Source organism: Lolium perenne, chromosome 3 (assembly GCF_019359855.2).
Source record: "Lolium perenne isolate Kyuss_39 chromosome 3, Kyuss_2.0, whole genome shotgun sequence".
NCBI lineage: Eukaryota > Viridiplantae > Streptophyta > Magnoliopsida > Poales > Poaceae > Lolium > Lolium perenne.
This window is the reverse complement of record NC_067246.2, coordinates 352,981,426-352,998,113: the sequence shown is the minus strand read 5'-3', so window position 1 is coordinate 352,998,113 and position 16,688 is coordinate 352,981,426. Positions and strand designations below refer to the sequence as shown.

The 16,688-nt window shown below is 42.8% G+C and overlaps 1 protein-coding gene across 1 annotated transcript; it reads left to right on the top strand.

Moving 5' to 3' along the window:
• The first annotated feature begins 2,380 nt into the window (after positions 1-2,380).
• On the top strand, positions 2,381-5,414 carry LOC127346212 (eukaryotic translation initiation factor 4E-1). The gene is made up of 5 exons (XM_051372773.2): positions 2,381-2,743; positions 3,855-4,020; positions 4,108-4,233; positions 4,992-5,057; positions 5,139-5,414. The coding sequence occupies exons 1-5, from the start codon at positions 2,505-2,507 to the stop codon at positions 5,187-5,189; spliced, it is 648 nt and encodes a 215-aa protein (XP_051228733.1). The 5' UTR covers positions 2,381-2,504; the 3' UTR covers positions 5,190-5,414.
• Positions 5,415-16,688: the final 11,274 nt, after the last annotated feature.

The following is a 16,688-nucleotide window of genomic DNA, read 5'->3' as shown; positions in this document are numbered from 1 at the left end:
TACATAGCACTGCATGCAAAAACCATGGGTGCATGTAACCACTACATATGAAATAGCAATACCATTAGAATGTAACACTGTTTGCATCAAAAAAAAAAGGATCCACACACATCAGCTATGAGCTTGACCATGGATATGTTGCTACAACTAAAATCAGCAGTTGCGGAGGGGAGATCCTCGAAAAATAACTTAGATCCGTGAATGCTTCAACAGATCCTAACATATGCTAAACGAAAATCGCCATCACTTACCAGGAACAGCTCGGGCGCCAAAGTAGATGTAGCAGCAAACAGAGAAAAGCCGAAAAATCCCCGAATCCCTGCCAGAACATACGAAGGATGTAACCACAGAGAGCAAAACCAGATGCGGGTGCTGCGCTCGAGGAAGGAGAGGGCGCAAACCATACCTCACCGTCGACGAGCGATGCAGACCTTCCCCCGGCCGAGCGGACGGAAATGCAGCTCCGACGACGAATCAGCCGCCAGCCGACATGGTGTACACCCGCCGTGGCCAGGATCTCCTACTCTATGGCGAGAATCGCGGGGGAGCGGCGGCGATTTGGCCGGCGATTTGGCGAAGCTCCGGGAGAGATTTGGGCGAAGAGCGAAATGGATGATGCCGACTGCACGAGTCCCGAAATTTGAACCGCCTGGGAAATTACTACACGCACCAAAAAGCGGCGGATATTACGAGTTACGACCAGGTGGTGGCCCCCCGCGCGGGACGACGCGCGATCGTCCGATCTCATCCAACGGCGCGGACGCGTGACCTCGGCGAACGACCAGAACGAAGTCGACTAAGAGATAGAATTTGCGTTTATACTAACTACAATTTTGCCCGGTACACTTATACATCCACCTCGGTCTAATTTGCACGTCTTGAGACAATAACATAATTGGCACAATAATTTAGTATACATAATGAAGTGGGAGTGATGTTTTGGAACATTGGTGCATATGCTCCCACTATTTTGAAATCCATCTTACACGGATTTTGAACTTCAGAAAAATTGAAACGAAAAATTTGTACGTACATCTTCACGTGCTACACGCTCACAAACGTGTTTCATAAAAAAAATCGACTTATTATGTAATGTGTGTAAAAAAAGACAAATTTCAGTGCAAAAAATAATGGTTTTCACAAGATACATTTTCTCTTTTGGCCACAAAAAATGTTGGTTTTTTTGTGAAACTTGAGGAACGCACATATATTATGGAGATGTACATGTAGAATTTTTTGTCAAATTTTTTCGACACTTCGAAATATGATTTTTTGGTAGAGGAAGCATACGCACCCGGGAGCCGAGTTGAATTTCCGTAATGAAGTGGCCTATCATTACATGGCATCCGACTAGGTGAGAAACTCGGCTGCAGAGGGTGTCCACTGCGATCTACACGCGGCACAGGAGCCTGGCGGAAGTACTTCGCATAATATGACTCTCTTGGGGGTCTTTCAAGTTAAACAATTGCATTCCTACTTGTCCTGAACTCATTAATAAAATCAACCCGTAGCAACGCACGGGCAATTTTCCTAGTATACCTTAAAAACCTTGCCTACCGAGAGGACGAAGCGTGTAGCGAAACAGAGCATCGCCATATCCACGATCTTCACTTTGGGGGTTAGATTGATCCTGCTCTCCACCTCGGAGAGAGGGATTTCGAGGGCTTCTTCATCATCACCGTCACAAACGTCATCACCAATAACCATGAGCTTACTCTCAGTATTGAACCTATATTGCTTTATATCATGCATGAGGTTGATATCTATTTGCAAGGTGTATTGCATATTATTATGCTGACTCTGCGAATTTCTAGTGTGATAGATAGAGAAAACAAGAGGAATATGTGATAGTTCGAGGATAATTTGTGTTCATGAAATTTCATGCTTTATTTCAGGCTATTTGAAATGATAAACCTTAATTGCTTATAGTTTAAAGTTGGCCCCGGTACGATGGGCAAGTAGGATAAAATATGTTATGCAAATTCTCTTTGTTAGTATGCATAGTTATATTTAAATTACACACATGTACACAACTTAATTAGAGATGGATGATATGTTAATTGGATTATATTATATGATCAATATGATCCATACAACATCCCAGTCGTTGGATCCCTTTTGTGGAGAGAAGTAAAAGCTTTTTTTTTTGAGAGAGAGAAGAAGTAAAAGCTTGTGTCGGCGTGCGTCACAAACCTAACGGGCTACGACCACTAGGATGAATTAGATACAACTCCACGTAGGAGCATTGGGGACGCCCTCAGGCAGGCAGTAAAGGGTTAATAAACCCCTGCACGGGCCTCCAGAAGCTAGTCTCTCTCTCTCTCGGCTTATCCAGGCCCAGGCCCAGGCCCAGCCTCTTCGTTTTCTACCACCCCCCTACATGGTACAGGCGAAGCCGATCAGACGCCGCACAGAAGACGACACCACCACCACCGCCGCCGCCTGCTCTGCTTTGCTTCGTCTGCCCTAAGCCCACGGAACCGCCGCCCATCACCGCCGCCGTCATGGCCGAGGACACTGAGACGAGGCCCGCGTCAGCGGGCACTGGCAGGGAGGAGAGGGAGGAGGGGGAGATCGCGGACGACGAGGACTCCTCGGCCCCGCGCGGCGGGGCGCTGACCCACCCGCTGGAGCACGCCTGGACCTTCTGGTTCGATAACCCGCAGGGAAAGTCGAGGCAGCAGGCCTGGGGGAGCACCATCCACCCCATCCACACCTTCTCCACCGTAGAGGACTTCTGGAGGTATCCTTCTCTTTTTTTTTTTTTTTCTTACCCCCCGGACGATATCGCCAGATTCCTTTCTAATCGGAATGAAAATATATTGTCCCCGGCCGGTAGTTTGATGTCATGTCTCTGGTGGCTGGGTCAAGTTTTATTGCTGCTGCCCATGGACTAGGTTTACCGGATGCGATTTAGGTAGCAGCCTATGCTTGTAAGATGGATTGTGGATCTAGGTAGCATTTGCGTTGCTCAATTTTTGATGTATCTATACACTAAATAGTGTCTACCTACTCCTTCCATCCCTTTTAATTTACTCGGATTTATCCCATCTGAATCTAAATCCGAGTCAATTAAAAGGGATCGAAGGGAGTACATCCAAATTTTGACAAATCTAAGGCATTTATTTACGGAAAGAAGTAGTACTTCTATTATGTGTACCATGTATGGGAAGGTGGTTTTGTTTTGATGGAAATGTTGCAAGGTTTTCTCAAGATGGAGTACTTGATTTAGAAATTTGAGATTATGTTTTCTTTCCGGTTGTTTATATTAACTGTGCGCTTCAGTTTTAAGGATGCTAGTTCAGTACGTGCAATCGCTTGTCTTGAATTAGTCAACGGAAGAACACATTTATAAACAACTCTATGGTTGAATTCCTAGTGCGTTTCACATGAGCCGAGATATGCATCTTTGTAGCCCATCAGTATGTGTTCAAATGTTTGCGAAACAATTAGAAAACGATGCACACATGACCAGAAAAGGAAAAAAAGGACGTCTATGCTTGGAGCTAGCTACAATAGTCGTTCCTCTTTTGTGATTCTAAGAGATTTTGAAGCTTATGTTTGGGTAATGTGCTACTCATACTTGACGCCTCTATAATCTAGTTGGTACCAGCCAAAAGTATGTATGTTCCGTGGCTCTAGTTGCAAGATGGTCACAGATTTAAGATAATCTACAGAAATTCTGCCATCCTCACCAAATATATTTCAGGGTGATTTCCGTATGCTAATAGCTTGCTTCAGAAATCTGGTTATGTTTGTTTTGATAATTTGGTTTATTCTTTCATTTGTTTTCGAGCTTAGTTAGTAACTCTTAATATATTCCTTTATCGCTAACAAGTTGAGTGGTATTTCAGCCTTTATAACAACATCCATCACCCTAGCAAATTGGGTGTGGGAGCCGACCTTCATTGCTTCAAGAATAAGATTGAGCCGAAATGGGAAGACCCCATTTGTGCCAATGGTGGTAAATGGACCATCAGTTGTGGCAGAGGGAAATCTGACACATTGTGGTTGCATACTGTAAGAGCATCTTTTACTTCATTTTTTTTGCAGGATTCTCATTTATAACTTCTATCCTAATTCCCTGTTAAAAATATTTATGTTTAGTTGTTGGCGATTATTGGTGAGCAATTTGACTTTGGTGATGAAATTTGTGGAGTCGTTGTTAGCGTGCGTGGGAAGCAGGAAAGAGTGGCTATCTGGACTAAAAATGCTACCAATGAAGCTGCTCAGGTATGTATTGAAAATATGTAATGCAAACTTGTCTCTTCGCCTTGTATACATACCAAAATAGTTTGAAACTGTGGAATACAATCTTGCACGATAGCGCTGATCCACATGTAGAAGGGTTATCCGGAAAGCAGAACATAATTGAATAAGGATTATGGCCCTTTTGGCCTCCACTAAGGTCTGCCAGTGCTCCATTGGGTGGCAGGACATGTTTATTTGAAGCATAGTCCTAATTATTTTCTCTCCTATGCAAAAGAATCGCTCATCATTGCAAATCAATCATCAGTGGGTACTTGGGTAAAGTCATCACCTACCTTTGTATTCCCTCTGTCCCAAAATAGAAGGCATCTAAGTTTTGTCAAAAGTCAATATCTTCTAAGTTTGATAAACTTTATACAAAAAATATGAACATCTAGAATGCTAAATCAATATTAGTAGATTCACCATAAAGTATATTTTCTCAATATGTCTTCAATATTGTACGTGTTGATATTTTTTCGTAAAATATTTGGTCAAACTTAGTAGGGTTTGACTTTTGACTAAACTTATATACGCCTTATATTATGGAACGGAGGGAGTATGAAGTCCAAATAGGATGTACTACATGATTTATCATCTGAGAGAGTATTATTAACTGTTTCATGGTTTGTGGATACAAGTGCATATTTTGTTTTTTCTTTCCGTTTGGGTCAATTATCAGCTGTGTACTATTGACTTCCTAGCTATGTTGAACATATTCTCTGTTTGATTTGGTTTGCCAGATAAGCATTGGTAAGCAGTGGAAGGAGTTCCTGGAATACAAGGACTCCATCGGGTTCATCGTTCACGTGAGTGGCACTTCAAGTCTGGATTTCATCTCGCTTCTTCACTAGCTTGCTGTGGCTGACATGGTTTGTGGTTGCTTGCAGGAGGATGCAAAGAAGGCGGATAAAGCCCCCAAGAACCGCTACACGGCCTGATCCCGCCACCGGGGTTGCCCTGTCTATCCTAGGAGCGCACAACAGGCCTACTGTTGGACGCAGGATCGTTTTTCTTGGATATCTGGATTGTAGTGGTTGTTCCTGGAGGTTTTGTTACCGTACGTTGCTGTGAATTGCTTGAAAGACATAATCTAACATGTTGCCTTTGCCGTTACTGTACTCCATAAGTTTGTATGAGAAGCAAAAAACTCGTTTTGGCTCCCAGCTGTAGTGTGCTTGCAATCAAATCCGTATACTTTGCTGATCCGTTGATGGTACATATGAATGGAGGACCGCACCCATCGCTGGTCTTGTGGATCGCACAGTCGAGATGAGGACGCTAATTACTTTCCCTCGAAAAAGAGAGGAGATCTCACATTTGCCACAAGGATGCTGAATTGCTGATTGTTCTCCTTGTTACCGACTTGTTGGACTATCATGACAGTTGATCCATTGGGAAATTTCTCTTTACCTACAGCAAACCCTCTGCGCCGGACATGTTGTTTTGATCAATCTGGCACTTCAAACTACTTAAAAAAAAACGGAGGCAAAAGCTTGCCTCAATCTATTAATTAATAAGACAATTGCGTAGATAATTAATGGAAAACCAGACGAAAATCGTTACAACAAAACCATTAAGAAGATAATTGCCTAGGTAATTAATGGAAAAACCGGCGAAAGTCGTTACAACAAAACCATGTGCGCACTTCCCCGAAAACATGCTGACACCCCAACTGCTAAAGCACACTAAGCAACCCTCCCGACATGCTACACCTACAGACTCTCGACGCCTTGATAACCACTAGAGAGTAAGGATCTCATACCCGAAAGAAGAGAACCATTCATCAACCAGCTACGGACGCCTTCCTTGCCGTACCACTCGTTTTTCTTTTGCTCTTGAGATAATCCTTAACCTTCTTAATTTTGCCAACTGTAGCCTTCTCTAATAGGATGCTAGTAATCTCCTTGCCGGATCCAGGGAAGGTTACCTCCAAACTGACGAGTAGGTTGTAAAGCTCTGTTGCAAAGAGCACATCAGAGCTAGGTGCTAAATCGGTTGTCTCATTAACCTTGTCACCACTGCCAACGAAGTCAAGCGGCTGGCCAAGATGCATCGGCAGTGCCATGGAGTCCATCACCGAGGCCCCAAGCGACACCACTTGCAACTTTGATAGAGAAGGAGAGGGCTAGGGCTTCTCCCCACACAGCTCCTGAAACTCAGGTATGATCTGTATGACCGGAACCATGATCACATCGACATCCTCGCAGTCAGAGACGACATGCATAGCGGGCAGTGGCGACGAGCAAGGCCACACATGAGGGGAGTAGCAACCAAAGATGTGGTCTTCCCCAATAACAAAAGAATCCTCCCAAGCCTTGTCAACAAAGTCTTCAACGTCATCATCTCAGCGAATGCATCATCATCAACAAACAAGGATGTCTCATGCTCACAAGAAGTACACACTTCCATAGGCTTGAAGGACCCAACCTGAAGCTCTGTGTGACTCCCCAGAACCGGTACCCTGAGAATTCCAGCGATCCCGCCGAAATCCGCACGATATCGATTTAGAGACGCCCTCCGACACGACCTGCGCGTCGAATCACACACGTGATGCCAGAGGAATTAACACGAGCGGTAATATTACAACAGGATTACAATAGAGCCCACAAAAAACAGATATATTACAACAACGACTCCAACGAGTCAAGACACAAATATCCAAGATCCGAATCATACAAAAATGTTGAATGCGTCCGAGTACGGACAAGATACAAATTGGACTAAGAGTCCTGAAGATAACCAGTGGCATCCATAATCCTGCCCAGGCCAAGCCGGAAGGGTAACCCTGCTAACGTCATCATCTTGTACCTGTCGAAGTTGGGCCATCGGTTGCCGACAAAAGGGGGAGGAGACAAAAAGTAGAAAGGCGAGGGTAAGTACCATGGCACGTACTTGTGAGACAAAACCAGTTGTGCTCACTGGTGGGTGGTATAAACATCGCCCGGCTATATGGTGGAGTAAGCAACTAATCAATAGAGACATGCTACAACACTCGTCTAATCAGAGGAGATAAGAGAGCGCATAAGGTAACAGTTCTATACTCTGCAATCATAACTCATCTGTTGCATTCCCCCTTCACTAGGAAGAAGTACTACCAAGGGTACTCACATGGTTGACAAATTTTATTAGGTAACAGTTGTAGTGATGCTAATTTACTATGCAAGTTATTAACAAATTATTAGCGGCAACATAAAGGTGTAAGTTGTTCTATGATCAAGCTATACAGCTCCAAGTCGTCCATAACCGCGGACACGGCTTATCGATAATATGTACACCCTGCAGGGGTTGCTCAAATGTAACCATACGCATGCTCGACCCCACTTACTACAGGTGAAGTCTAACAACAAGACCGTTCCCAATGCAAGAGAAAATTTAATGGGAGCCACCCAACTAAGCTACCCGTGACGAAGTTCGGCCGTACTCCGAGACGGACCAGAGGTTGCGTAGGCATCTAGGTGGGCACATACGACCAAGCACTAGATAAGTCATCTAGCAAGGTACAATACAAAATATAAACCACCCGAAGGCAACAGAAGGTAAACACCCGAAGGCAACAGTAAGTAAAGTATGGCATAGGCAAATAAAACCAAGGTTGTGGCTCCCAGTAAACAAACTCGAGGAGAGGTAATGGGTGAGGGGGTCCCGATAAACATCCCCATGTACGGGTAGAACGCTCAATCTCAGCACATCAGGAAGTTTTCCCTCAGTAAGAAACCAAGGTTTATCGACCAGTAGGAGAAAAACGTTCTCTCCCGAGGTGTTGCGAATCAACTCGTGGCAGGGCGTGATGTCTACGGGAGCTTCTATTCTTGTAGACAGTGTTGGGCCTCCAAGAGCAGAGGTTTGTAGAACAGCAGCAAGTTTCCCTTAAGTGGATCACCCAAGGTTTATCGTTCTCAGGGAGGAAGAGGTCAAAGATATCCCTCTCATGCAACCCTGCAACCACAAAGCAAGAATTCTCTTGTGTCCCCAACACACCTAATAGGTGCACTAGTTCGGCGAAGAGATAGTGAAATACAGGTGGTATGAATATATAGGAGCAGTAGTAACAAAGTGCGTAAAAGTGCTTTGCCCAGGGGCGGCGTGTGGTTGATGGTGGTAATATTGCAGCAAGACAGACATACAAGAAATAGTAAACAAGCAGCGATAGCAGTATTTAGGAACAAGGCCTAGGGATCATACTTTCACTAGTGGACTCTCTCAACATTGATCACATAAATAAATAGATAGATGCTAGACTCTACACTCTCTTGTTGGATGATGAACACCACTAACTGTGTAGGATTACACGAACCCTCAATGCCGGAGTTAACAAGCTCCACAGTATTCGATATTCATGTTTAAATAACCTTAGAGTGCATGACAGATCAACATAACCAAACCAAGTACTAACATAGCATGCACACTGTCACCTTCACGCTACGAAAGGAGGCATAGATCACATCAATACTATCATAGCAATAGTTAACTTCATAATCTACAAGAGATCACAATCATAGCCTACGCCAAGTGTAGGATAACGTTGCATAGAAAACAAAAATTTTCCTACCGCGAGAACGCAATCCAAGCCAAGATGCAATCTAGAAGATGGGAGCAACGAGGGGATGAACGAGACTAACCATTGAAGAGTTCCAAAGCCTACGAGAGTAGGCTCTCGTTGCTGCGGTAGACGATCACTTGCCGCTTTCAAAAGCGCGTAGAAGATCTTGACGGTGCCACAATCGGGCAGCACCTCCGTACTCGGTCACACGTTCGGTGTTGATGACGACGTCCTTCTCCCCGTTCCAGCGGGCAGCGGAAGTAGTAGATCCTCCTCGGAATCCCGGCAGCACGACAACGTGGTGACGGTGGTGGTGGAGAACTCCGGCAGGGCTTCGCCTATGCGCTGCGGGAGTATTATGTGGAGGAGGAGAGGCTAGGGTTTGGGGAGAGGGGGAGGCTAGGGCGCCGGCCAAGGGCAGCCCTAGGTGGTGCGGCCAAGAGTAGGCAGCCCCCTCCCTCTCCTCCTCATTATATAGGTGGAAATCCCCAAGTGTTGGTATCCAATTCTTCGAATAAGACCCCAACAATGAAACCTCCCATAGGTGGGAAACCTACTCAAGGGGGGAAATCCCACTCAAGGTGGGACTCCCACCCTTTCCTTGGGGGGTTGGCCGGCCACCCTTTGGGGAGTCCACCTTGGACTCCTCCCCTTTAGGGTTGGCTGGTCATGCAAGGTGGAGTCCCTCCGGGACTTGATACGTCCAATTTGCATCACTATTTTATATCATAATTTGCTGTTATTCATTGATATATTTCATATTGGGACACAATACTTATGTTATTTCATCTATTTTGCATGTTTCATCATTATTGGAGGATCGAACACCGGAGCCAGGATTCTGCTGGAAAAAGCACCGTCAGAACGCAATATTTCGGAAGATCAACTCTGGAAGGAAATTATACCAAAAATCCTATTTTCAATTATGCCGATGGAAGCCAGAAGGTGGAGCCAGGAGCAGCCCGGGGGGGCCCACACCCTAGGGGGGCGCGGCCCAGGCCCTGGCCGCGCCGGCCTATGGTCTGGGGGGCCCACGACCCTTTTCGCCTCCTTTTCTTCGCCAAACCCTTCGTCCCGAAGACCTAAGCCACAGAGGGTACCTCGCGAAGAGTTACAGCCGCCTCTGCGGGGCGGAGAACACCAGAGAGAAAAGAGCTCTCCGGCGGGCAGGAATCCGCCGGGGAAATTCCCTCCGGGAGGGGGAAATCGACGCCATCGACACCGTCATCGAGCTGGACATCATCGCCATCACCATCATCATCATCTCCACCATCATCACCGCCGTCATCACCGCTGGACACCGCCACCGCCGTAGCAATTTGGGTTTGATCTTGATTGTTTGATAGGGGAAACTCTCCCGGTATCGATTTCTACTTGTTGTTGATGCTATTGAGTGAAACCATTGAACCAAGTTTATGTTCAGATTGTTATTCATCATCATATCACCTCTGATCATGTTCCGTATGATGTCTTGTGAGTAGTTCGTTTAGTTCTTGAGGACATGGGTGAAGTCTAAATGTTAGTAGTGAACTATGGTTGAGTAATATTCAATGGTGTGATATTTAAGTTGTGGTGTTATTCTTCTAGTGGTGTCATGTGAACGTCGACTACATGACACTTCACCATTTATGGGCCTAGGGGAATGCATCTTGTACTCGTTTGCCAATTGCGGGGTTGCCGGAGTGACAGAAACCTAAACCCCCGTTGGTATATCGATGCGGGAGGGATCGCAGGATCTCGTAGTTTAAGGCTGTGGTTAGATTTAATTCTTAATTACTTTCTTGTAGTTGCGGATGCTTGCAAGGGGTATAATCACAAGTATGTATTAGTCCTAGGAAGGGCGGTACATTAGCATAGGTTCACCCACACAACACTTATCACAACAATGAAGATTATTTAGCCGTATGTAGCGAAAGCACTAGACTAAAATCCCGTGTGTCCTCGAGAACGTTTGGTCATTATAAGTAAACAAACCGGCTTGTCCTTTGTGCTAAAAAGGATTGGGCCACTCGCTGCAATTATTACTCTCGCACTTTACATACTCGTACTTTATTCAACCGTTACATCAAACCCCCGAATACTTGTCTCGTGAGCATTTACAGTGAATCCTTCATCGAAACTGCTTGTCAACACCTTCTGCTCCTCGTTGGGATCGACATTCTTACTTATCGAAGATACTACGATACACCCCCTATACTTGTGGGTCATCAAGACTATTTTCTGGCGCCGTTGCCGGGGAGCGAAGCGCTATTGGTAAGTGGAATTGGTAAGGAAAACCTTTCTTGTTGTGCTGATTTTATTTCTCGCCTCGCTGCTATAAGTCATTATGGAGAGATCTTCTCTTCAATTTCTATTTGGGAAATCTACTACTACTGCAACGGTAGTGGATGAGGCGCCAGGTGAGGAAGTGATACCATATAAAATACCTATGAAAATTATTGAACGTGTTATGGATAACCGCTATGAAGGGGATGGAACTGTCCATCCCGGTGATCATTTACTGTTTTTGCATGAATTATGCGGGTTATTCAAATGTGCAGGTATTGCTATGGATGAAGTGAGGAAGAAACTATTCTCTTTGTCGCTGTCCCAGAAGGCGGCGCATTGGTATAAATTACTGGATAATGGGGATTCTCTTGAATGGAATGATATTGTGCCCCGGTTTTATTCTAAGTTCTATCCTCCAAGTGAAATTCATAAGGATCGGAATCGCATATATAATTTTTGGCCTCATGATGGAGAGAGCATCGCCCAAGCTTGGGGAGATTGAAGTCTTTAATGCTCAAATGCCCCATTCATGAGCTTCCTGGTAATGTTATTATTGATAATTTCTATGCAAGACTTTCTTTTCAAGACAAGACCTTGCTGGATACTTCTTGTTCTCGATCATTTACACGCAACAAAGAAGAGTTTAAAAGGGACCTTCTTGATCGGATCCAAGAAAATACTGAAGGTTGGGAGAACGACAAGGATAGAGAATCAGGTATAATTTATGATTATAAATGCATTGAAGCTTTTATGGATACTGATAAATTTCGTAATATGAGTGCTATATATGGTCTTGATTCTCAAGTTGTCAGTAAATCTTTATAAAGCTTTTGCCTCTCATTATGAATTGCCAAAGAAGAATTTTGATAAGTATCATGAACCGTATAAAGATAAAATTGATTCATCTATTAATAAATGCGTTGTAGTTGAAACTGCCGATCGTGTTATTCCTGAAGCTTATATTGAAAAAACTCATTTCCCTGCTAAAATGAAAGAGTACTCTGTTATAAATAGTGCGGTTCATAAAAGTGAAAAGAAACCCGTAGAACTCGAAGAACAAATAAAAGTTGAACCTGCTGTTGCAATAATTAAAGATCTTGTGACTGAAAGTGTGGAGGATGGTCATATTATTTTCTGTGAAGATGCTTCTAATATTGTCTCACATCCTAATAAACCCAAACAAGCTAGTGTTCCTATGCTATCTGTTAAAATTGGTGATCATTGTTATTATGGATTATGTGATATTGGTGCAAGTGTTAGTGCTATTCCGTATGAGCTTTACACGGAGATTATGCACGAAATTGATTCTTGTGAACTTGAAGATATTGATGTGGTTATTCAGCTGGCTAATAGAGAAACTATTTCTCCAATTGGTATTGTTCGAGATGTGGAAGTTTTATGCGGTAAGATTAAATATCCTGCTGACTTTTTGGTACTTGGTTCTGCTGCTAGTGATTATTGTCCTATTATTTTTGGTAGACCTTTTCTAAATACTTGTGGAGCTATTATAGATTGCAAGAAAGAGAAAATTTTGACTAAATTCGCTGGTGAATCTTATGAGTTTAACTTCTCTAAATTTACTAAAACTCCTTATAAAGCTGATTTGCCTAGTAATGATTTTAAAATGGAGCAATGTGCATCTATTGTTCTTGTTCCTAATAATCCTTTGCAGCAACATTTGGAGGATAGCGAGAGCGAAATTTTTAGGAAAGAAAGAGATGAGCTTGAGGAAATTTTTCTTCACCAACCTATTCTCAAGCATGATTTACCGGTGGAAGATTTGGGTACAACACCGCCACCAAAGGAAGATCCTGTTTTTGATTTAAAGCCTTTACCTGATAATCTTAAATATGCTCATATTGATGATAAGAAAATATATCCTGTTATTATTAGTTCTAAGCTTTCAGAGATTGAGGAAGAAAGGTTATTGGAAATATTGAAGAAGCATCGAGGCGCTATTGGCTACACTCTTGATGATTTGAAGGGGATTTCTCCGTCTATATGCCAACATGCTATTAATATGGAAGATGATGCAAAGCCTGTTGTTGAACCTCAGCGTCGTCTAATTCCGAAGATGAAGGAAGTGGTAAGGAATGAGGTATTACGACTTCTTGAAGCTGGTATTATATATCCTATTGCTGATAGTAGATGGGTTAGTCCTGTGCATTGCGTTCCCAAGAAAGGAGGTATGACTGTTGTGCCTAATGATAATGATGAGCTCATTCCTCAAAGAGTAGTTGTAGGGTATAGAATGTGCATTGATTTTCGAAAAGTTAATAAAGTTACTAAGAAAGATCATTACCCTTTACCATTTATTGATCAAATGCTAGAAAGATTGTCTAAAAATACTCATTTTTGCTTTCTTGATGGTTATTCGGGTTTTCACAAATTGTCGTTAAAGCTAAAGATCAAGAGAAAACCACTTTTACCTGTCCCTATGGAACTTATGCTTATAGACGCATGCCTTTTGGTTTATGTAATGCTCCTGCTACTTTTCAAAGATGCATGTCTGCTATTTTTCATGGTTTTTGTGAAAGTATTGTAGAGGTATTCATGGATGATTTTTCCGTCTATGGGAATTCTTTTGATAGTTGCTTGCGAAACCTTGATAAAGTTTTGCAGAGATGTGAAGAAACTAACCTTGTTCTTAATTGGGAGAAATGCCACTTTATGGTTAATGAAGGAATTGTATTGGGACATAAAATTTCTGAGAGAGGTATTGAAGTTGATAGAGCTAAAGTTGAAGCAATTGAGAAGATGCTCTATCCGAGGGATGTTAAAGGTATTTGTAGTGTTCTTGGTCATGCTGGGTTTTATAGGAGATTTATTAAAGATTTCTCCAAGATTTCAAAGCCTCTTACTAATCTTCTTCAAAAAGATGTACCATTTGTTTTTGATGATGATTGTAAGGAAGCTTTTGAAACTCTTAAGAAAGCCTTAACAATCGCTCCTATAGTTGAACCTCCCGATTGGAACTTACCATTTGAAATTATGTGTGATGCTAGTGATTTCTTTGTAGGCCTTGTTCTTGGACAGCGAGTAGATAAAAAACTGAATGTTATTCATTATGCTAGTAAAACTCTTGATGCTGCTCAAAGAAATTATGCTACAACTGAAAAAGAATTATTAGCTGTAGTCTTTGCTTGTGATAAATTTAGATCTTATATTGTTGATTCAAAAGTTACTATTCATACTGATCATGCTGCAATTAGATGCCTAATGACAAAGAAAGATGCTAAGCCGAGGCTTATTAGATGGGTACTTCTTTTGCAAGAATTTGATCTACATATTGTAGATAGGAAAGGTGCTGATAATCCTGTTGCTGATAATTTGTCTAGATTGGAAAATATTGCTTATGATCCTGCTCTGTTAATGATAGTTTTCCAAATGAACAATTGGCTGTAATAAAGGTGAGCTCGCGAGACAGTCCTTGGTATGCTGATTATGCTAACTTTATTGTTTCCAAGTACTTGCCTCCAACCTTTTCAGCTCAGCAAAGGAGGAAATTCTTTTATGACTTGAGGCATTATTTCTGGGATGACCCACACTTATATAAAGAAGGAGTGGATGGTATTATGCGAAGATGTGTTCCTGAGTATGAACAACAAGAAATATTGAGTAAATGTCATGGTAGTGCTTATGGAGGACATCACGCTGGAGAAAGAACCGCGCAAAAGGTTTTACAATCAGGTTTTTATTGGCCAACTCTCTTCAAAGATGCGAGAAAGTTTATTTTATCTTGTGATGAATGCCAAAGGGTTGGTAATATCTCCAGACGCAATGAAATGCCTATGAATTATACTCTTGTTATTGAACCGTTTGATTGTTGGGGATTTGACTTCATGGGACCTTTTCCGTCTTCGGAAGGTAACACTCATATACTTGTTGCTGTTGATTATGTTACTAAATGGGTGGAAGCTATACCTACAAAAAGTGATGATGGTGAGACCTCTTTAAGAATGCTCTTAGATATTATTTTTCCTAGATTTGGAGTACCTAGATATATTATGACTGATGGAGGTTCTCATTTTATTCATGGAGGTTTTAGAAAAACTCTTGCTAAGTATGGTATTAATCATAGAATTGCTTCGCTTATCATCCTCAAACTAGTGGTCAAGTAGAATTATCAAATAGAGAGATTAAATCTATTTTGGGAAAGACCGTTAATAAAACTAGAAAGAATTGGGCTAGTAAATTGAAGGATGCACTTTGGGCTTATAGAACTGCTTATAAAAATCCCATGGGAATGTCACCTTATAAAATGGTTTATGGGAAAGCTTGTCATTTACCTCTAGAACTAGAGCACAAAGCTTATTGGGCTGTTAGAGAATTAAATAAAGATCCTAAACTTGCCGGTGATAAGAGGTTGTTGCAATTGAGTTCTCTAGATGAATGGAGAAGTGAAGCTTATGAAAATGCTAAACTCTTTAAAGAGAAAGTTAAAAAATGGCATGATAGGAGGATCATCAAAAGAGAATTTAATATTGGGGATAAAGTCCTATTGTATCGGTCTCGTCTCAGATTCTTTGCAGGGAAATTACTCTCGAAATGGGAAGGACCATATGTTGTCGAGGAGGTGTATCGTTCAGGAGCAATCAAAATTAGCTCTCTCCAAGGCAATGCTACGCAAGTGGTGAATGGACAAAGACTCAAGCATTATATCTCGGGTGATTCCTATAATGTTGATGTTGATATTATTCAAGTGGAAACACCGGAAGCTTTCATCAAAGGACAAATTGACAGTCCACGAACTCGACTTTGAATAGGTAACAGTACTGGTAATGAAAAGTACGCAATTTACTTTCCGAACTATATTTTTGCTGTTTTTGGAAAATATGAGAAATTACGAGTTTGAAACGGAGTGGAAAGGACGCACGAGGGGGTGCCACCATAGGGCGGCGCGGCCTGACCTGGGCCCGCGCCGGCCTATGGTTTGGCCGCCTCGTCGCCCCTTTCCGACTCTGGTTCGATCTGGTGCTTTCCTTTTGACGAGAAAAATTTTGCTATATAATCCCCCGGACCCCTGGAGGTCCGTATATCATTTTCTCGACGTGTTTTGTTTCAAGCTGTTTCTGCCAGGATCTGTTTTCGGTTTAGAAGCACCATGGCCTCCAACAACAAGGGCAAGGGGCTTTTGGAGGAAGAGAAGGAGGTGCCATCAAGACAAGAGCAGCAAGCCGGAGGAAGCAAGCAAATCTTGGTGGGATCTGTTGACACTCGACGTTCTTTTTCTCATAACCTGCAGGGACCTTTACCACCCGCTCTTATCCTCGACTCTTTCCCCATGATGGAAGAAGTCATACGGATTACCGATGAGTTTTGTGATCAATATCGGGCTCTACGAAGAGAAGTGGAGATACTCCAGGAGGAGAATTGCCGTCTCCGAAGAATGATTGAATACCACTCGATTCGCGTCACAAGGTCGTCATCGCCAACTTCGGATAACAATGAATCTCTTCGAATCTTAGTGCAGAATTGTCAAGCTGAGAAACTGAAGACGAAGGAGCTTATTAAGAAGCTCGGGAGGAGTTCATCACCATCATCGCCAAAGGAGTAATTCATCATCGGTATTGGCATCCCCTTGGTTTGTTCCAAGCTTGGGGGAGTGCCGCGGTATCACATTATCACT